This window comes from Calidris pugnax, unplaced genomic scaffold (genome assembly GCF_001431845.1).
Source record: "Calidris pugnax isolate Ruff unplaced genomic scaffold, ASM143184v1 scaffold163, whole genome shotgun sequence".
Lineage (NCBI taxonomy): Eukaryota > Metazoa > Chordata > Aves > Charadriiformes > Scolopacidae > Calidris > Calidris pugnax.
Genome location: NW_015090899.1, coordinates 654,653 through 661,034, shown reverse-complemented (window position 1 = coordinate 661,034; position 6,382 = coordinate 654,653). Strand labels below are relative to the sequence as shown.

The window sequence follows — 6,382 nt, the reverse complement described above, 5'->3', positions numbered from 1 at the left end:
GCCCAGGGAGGTGGTGGAGTCTCCTTCTCTGGAGACGTTCCACCTGGACACATTCCTGTGGGACCTGCTCTGGGTGGCCCTGCTTTGGCAGGGGGTTGGACTGGATGATCTCCAGAGGTCCCTTCCAACCCCGTGTCATTCTGTGATTCTTCAGGTTTCTACCTGGAGGGTAGATATAGACTGTTGGATCTGGATTAATTCTGCTTAACTTTAAGCATCTAAGGGAGACACCTAAGGTCTGAATCACCTTCTAGAGAATCCTGGCACTCACTTTCTGGTGACAATAAGGGGGATCATTCTCTCTGATTTAGGTACCTGAAATTAGATGTGAAGAATCCAGATCATTGTGTAGGAAGTCCCCAGAAAGACACATTTTTAGGAAGAGAAGATCCCAAAGACAGTCAGAGTCAATTAAATATGTGTCACGCTTACAAAAGCAAGAGCGTGACGGAAATGGCAGATTCAATGCACAAGAGCGTGACGGAAATGGCAGATTCAATGGGAGGTAGTGATTCACAGCATCCTGCTGCGAAAGAAGTTCCTTTAGAGGAGTAGAAAGTTGTCCCCACCACGCAGAGGAGAACACTGGAAAGCAGCAGAAGAAATACAGCCTGTTAGAGCTTGTAGATTAATCTGTCCTGACCTGCCAAAAGCAAAGTTAGTGCCTGCCTCTGCTGAAAGGCGGATCCACATTTGCAGAAAGCTGGATTATCTGTGTTGAGAATGCGTGTAAATGACATTAGTTTATTTCTTTTTTTTATCAGATGGACTGAGCACAGGTAAACAGACAGAAACATAAACCCCTTTGGGATTGGCAAACACACATCAAGTGACAGATCGTATGGTGATGGTCACTGTGTGTGGGGGTCACTCTGAAATGAGAGAGAAAAGTTGATTAAGCGATTCTTAGTAGTAAAGTTAAAATTGTCAGTTGATCTTGACACAAGAACTTGATCCGTATTTGTTATATTGGTTACTAGTGCACTTCACTAATACGAGGTGATGATACAGCTCCTGGGGTGGGATTTGGTTGTGGCAAAAACGTGACCTCAGCTAATAACGAAATTTGGCAAGTAATCAAACTTTGCCTGCAAAGTGGATGCGTCTGAAACCATCAACACAAATAGGCAAAGTGTGGCCAGATTGGTGTGGGGGTTCAAAATGAGCGTGATGTCAGGGAGGAGAGCGCCAAATTGAGCTCCAGTTTGCAGAACTAGCCCAGTTTGGCATGACTGCTGGGGTGTGTCCATGCCTTTGCTCTGCTCTTCTGCATCAACAACGTTGTCTTGTGGTGTGGGTGTGGTTTCCAGGAGGCCCTAAAAGCAGGGGGTGAAATACTGAAAAAAAAATCACCCCTAACCCAAATTCTGAGTTGAAGCATAAACTTATGGACAGTCATCAAATTTTTCTTATTTGTTTTGCGGTCAAGAAGCAATTAGCTGTGAATGTGGAAGAAGCTGGAAGGAAATTTGCAGGAGGGCAGAAGAGTGGGGCAGGGCAGTCAGTAAATATGGATACTTGGATAGTGGAGTAACGGTGGGCTAGATGGTGCACAGGTCTCTCAAATTAAAGTGTTATGAGCTGATTAACCATGATAAGGGATTGGAGAATCTCCCTGATGAGGAAAGGCTGAGAGTCCTGGGACTCTTTAGCCTGGAGAAGAGAAGGCTGAGGGGAGACCTTATTAAAGGGCTGTTTGAGAGAGGATGGAGTCAGGCTCTTTTCAGTGGTTCCCAGTGACAGGACGAGGGGCAACGGGCACAAGCTGGAACATGGGAAGTTCCACTCCAATCTGAGGAAGAACTTCTTTGGGGGGAGGGTGGCAGAGCCCTGGAAGAGGCTGCCCAGGGAGGGGGTGGAGTCCCCTTCTCTGGAGATCTTCAAACCCCGCCTGGATGGCGCCCTGAGTGATGTGCTCTGGGCAGCCCTGCTTTGGCAGGGGAGATGGACTAGATGATCTCTAGAAGGTCCCTTCCAACTCCAACAATTTTGTGATTCCGTGATATTCCCCCAGTTTTATTTCAGTTCTATGTGAAGGAAAAGAGTCAGCCCATCCCGGAGGTGTTTTGTACCATAGTGTGGAGCATGGAATTCTCATTTCACTTCTTCTTGAAACTTTTCATTGAAGAGTCTGAGAAACACTGCAAAGACTTCTTTAAATTCATATTTGGCTTATAGACCTTTAATGACACTTAAATAAAATATTTGGGGTGTCTGTTTCCTAGAGACGCCCTGAAGTTGCAGCCTCGTCTGTACTTGCAGAGCTTTAACGCAGGGCAGCGTCCATAGCCTCGGGGAACATCCTTTGAAGGGCTGGCAGGGTATTAATTGCTGGGTTTTGAATATGCATAGCGAAGCCTATTTAAAGGAGGAGTTCTGGGTGTTTCCAAAGCCAGTAGTGACATTTCATCCCTAGAAGCTGTACATTTTGTAGGAGTTTTATCTTTTTCTTTTTCAGCAAATGTAAACAGCCAGAAGGACCGTGCTCTGGGTGTAAAAATGACCAGCACTAGTTATAGCTATCACAGCAGTGATTCACTGTTTAGCAACAGTACTAGTGCTCGAACCAGCGTTGGTTCTAATGAGAATTTCCTTTCTGTTAATTGTGGTCCCAAGCTGATTAGATCTTGTATAAGCTTTGGTAATGGTACCTTGGAAGGAAACAGGTAATTTGGCATATGTATTTGTGCTTTGTTTTAGATGCTGTTTGTGTTTGGTTTTTAAAGTCATTCAAAATGTCTAGTAAATATAAATAATATTAATACTTACTAATTTTTTCTGAACTATTGTGGTATCACCTAGGTTGGAAATGCTGGCGCAGATTGCGAACAGGATTCAGCGGGACAGCCAGAGCTGTGAGGACAAACTGATCCTGGCCCGGAACGCTCTGCAGGCTGTAAGTCTGTGTGTGTTCATGAACCCACTGCAGTGGGGAACGCTCTGCAGGCTGTAAGTCTGTGTGTCTGTGTTCATGAACCCACTGCAGTGCAATGGCTACTGAAAACAATAGATTCGTTAGGATGTTTGAGTGCATGCTTAATAGCTCCTACTTTTATTTTCGTTTTACTGTTTTTTTCAATTTCGTATTGTTTCAAGGAAACACCAAAAATTGCCTAGAGTGAGTTCTGTTAGATTTTTATTTTGTGGCCTGTTAGATAAAATGCTTCACAATTGTTTCAAGATCAGAAGAAGTTTTTACAAAATCTTAGGCTTTCTCACAGCTCATTTCTCTTTGATTTAGCTTCAGGGCTTAATGGCTTTCTCTTATTTATTCAGGACACCAAGCGATTAGAGTCAGGGCTCCAGTTCCAACATGAAGCAGAGTTAGCTGGCTATCTTCTTGAATCTGAGAACCTTCTCCGTCAGCAAGTGATTGATGCCCAGATTCTTATTGATGGAAAATACTATCAGGCAGACCAGCTTGTGCAAAGGTATTTTACAGTGTATTTCTATGAATACATAAATGTCCCAAATACGGATACCCATTATGGACGTTATTTTCAAATCTTTATGGGTACACTTCTCAGTCTGTCACTGGGCATCCAAATAGAGATTATCAGCTATCCTGGTGAGTATGTTGCCCATAAACTTTGTTGAAGTCAGGAGGAGCTGTTTATGCTCATTTGTGAAATTGAGTCATTCACCAGAACATGACTTTAATGTTTGCCAGATATCCAAGTGTAAAGATGTTAGCTTGTTTTATTGCACCTAAAATGCTTTTACAATTCACTAACTTTAATTTTAAAAATGAAGGCAAGGTTTCTGGTGATAGCTGTAGATGTCTAAACAGGTAATAAATGGGATAACATTAGCTTATGTATGGCAGCGTGTGCAGTCCTAGCAGAAAGATGCATTTAAATGGCAGAATTCAATTTTATGAAGAAGCAGCCCCAAAGTTTTTTAGGATTCATCCTGGGCTGGGTGAGATCAAGCACGAAACAACTCCTTGGCAGTGAACTGCAAGTGTTTGATCTACTGCAACGTGTAGTAGCTTGTAAGATTTCTGCTTTGCTGATTGTTCCCTGGAATTGTGTGTGGTGCATGCTAGTGCCTGTACCATGCTGATTTTCTGGTCACTGTCTGATTTCTGCATCTCTTATTTGTGTTTATAAGAAGTATAAGGTGACCTACCCTATACTTTGTGATACAAATGCTTATTGATTAATATTTACGTACAACTGAAGTGTAAGAGATCATGTGATTTCATATTGCTGTTCAGTTCACAATAATAAACCTTAATCGTGAGCATTCATTGAAAATATTTTATTTATTTATTTATTTTCTTTTCTTTTAATAGAGTTGCAAAACTTCGTGATGAGCTGATAGCCATACGGAACGAATACTCTTCCATGTACAACAAGGGGCACGCACTGACCACAGAGCAGACAAAACTGATGATATCAGGACTAACCGAAAGCTTAAACTCAGGATTTACAACAAACTTAACCCCTGAATTAAATGCTGCAATGACCCAAGGTTTAACACCTACTTTGACTTCTTCCAGCTTGACATCTGGCCTTTCATCAGGTCTTACTTCCAGACTGACACCCATCATCACTCCCACTTGCACCCCAGGCATCCCACCACGGTTAGTTCAAAGCTACGTGACAGGAGTAGACGGCGGGACTCTGCAAACACTCAAACTGATGCAAATCAGAAAACCTCTTATGAAATCAGCTTTTGTGGATCAGAATTTAACAGAAGAAGAGGTGAACATGAAATTTGTCCAGGACCTATTGAACTGGGTGGAAGAAATGCAGGTAGCGATCTTTACGGAAACAGTCTGGTTTTATTTATTACATTTCCTTCTTGTAGATCATGGCTAATTTTTCCTTCTTGTTTGTAAGGTGCAACTTGATCGAACAGAATGGGGTTCAGATTTACCAAGTGTTGAAAGCCATTTAGAAAATCACAAAAACGTCCACAGAGCTATTGAGGAATTTGAATCCAGCCTTAAAGAAGCTAAAATGAGTGAGGTACAGCAGTGCATTCCTTATTTCTTTAGTTACTCTCTTATTGGGTGACCCACAGACTACTGTTGAATTTTAGAACTGTGTTTGGGTTTCCCAGTCTTAGTTACTTTTACTCTGATCTCTAGATGACATATAATGAAATCAGGAGATCTAATGGTTTAATATATCTAACCTTTTTGTTGTCTTTTGACCTCGTATACCAAAATCCCACCACGGTTAGTTCAAAGCTATGTGACAGGAGTAGACAGCGGGACTCTGCAAACACTCAAACTGATGCAAATCAGAAAACCTCTTATGAAATCAGCTTTTGTGGATCAGAATTTAACAGAAGAAGAGGTGAACATGAAATTTGTCCAGGACCTATTGAACTGGGTGGAAGAAATGCAGGTAGCGATCTTTACGGAAACAGTCTGGTTTTATTTATTACATTTCCTTCTTGTAGATCATGGCTAATTTTTCCTTCTTGTTTGTAAGGTGCAACTTGATCGAACAGAATGGGGTTCAGATTTACCAAGTGTTGAAAGCCATTTAGAAAATCACAAAAACGTCCACAGAGCTATTGAGGAATTTGAATCCAGCCTTAAAGAAGCTAAAATGAGTGAGGTACAGCAGTGTATTCCTTATTTCTTTAGTTACTCTCTTATTGGGTGACCCACAGACTACTGTTGGATTTTAGAACTGTTTTTGGTTTCCCAGTCTTAGTTACTTTTACTCTGATCTCTACATGACATATCATGAAATCATGAAATTGTTTAATATATCTAACTTTTTTGTTGTCTTTTGACCTTGTATACCAACTACAGATGCAAATGACTGCCCCTCTTAAGCTCAGTTACACAGAAAAATTGCACAAACTGGAGAGTCAGTATTCAAAACTCTTGGTAAGTTAGTCCTATGTCTTCCATGCTCAGCTTTTCAGTGTATATCCTCTCTGATAAAAGATGAGCTTTAAATTCTGATTTTTGTAAATTTTTTTTCTTCTTTTTAATAAAGAACACATCGAGAAACCAGGAAAGGCATCTAGATACTCTTCACAATTTTGTGTCTCGTGCTACTAGAGAGCTGATATGGCTGAATGAAAAAGAAGAGGAAGAGGTTGCATATGACTGGAGTGAAAGAAACACCAATATAACAAGAAAAAAGGAATACCATGCAGTACGTATTGCTAGTACAATCCGGAGGGAAATAAATCATCTTTAAGAATTGAAGAGATTTCTGAAACTTTTCTATCTTTTTTTTTTTTTTTTTTTTGCCTTAAAAAAAAGAAAAAAGCAAAGAAATAAAAAAAAAAAAAGGGGGCATACTTTATATTGATTTTCTTGGTCTGCCTGCATTAAGGCATCATTCTCCCGGGGACTGCAGGGAGAGACAAGCTCAAATGCAGAGATGAACAGATGCCACCGGCGTGG

General features: G+C 41.1%; 1 protein-coding gene across 1 annotated transcript in view; it reads left to right on the top strand.

The window, feature by feature from the left end:
• Positions 1–2,499: 2,499 nt before the first annotated feature.
• Positions 2,500–6,382, top strand: part of LOC106891816 (plectin-like) — a 28,818-nt gene continuing 24,935 nt past the window's right edge. The window contains exons 1-7 of the mRNA XM_014948591.1: positions 2,500–2,666; positions 2,803–2,896; positions 3,277–3,431; positions 4,298–4,760; positions 4,848–4,976; positions 5,777–5,854; positions 5,967–6,128. Of these exons, the coding sequence (XP_014804077.1) occupies positions 2,500–2,666; positions 2,803–2,896; positions 3,277–3,431; positions 4,298–4,760; positions 4,848–4,976; positions 5,777–5,854; positions 5,967–6,128 (1,248 nt within the window). The remainder of the gene's footprint in view (positions 2,667–2,802; positions 2,897–3,276; positions 3,432–4,297; positions 4,761–4,847; positions 4,977–5,776; positions 5,855–5,966; positions 6,129–6,382) is intronic.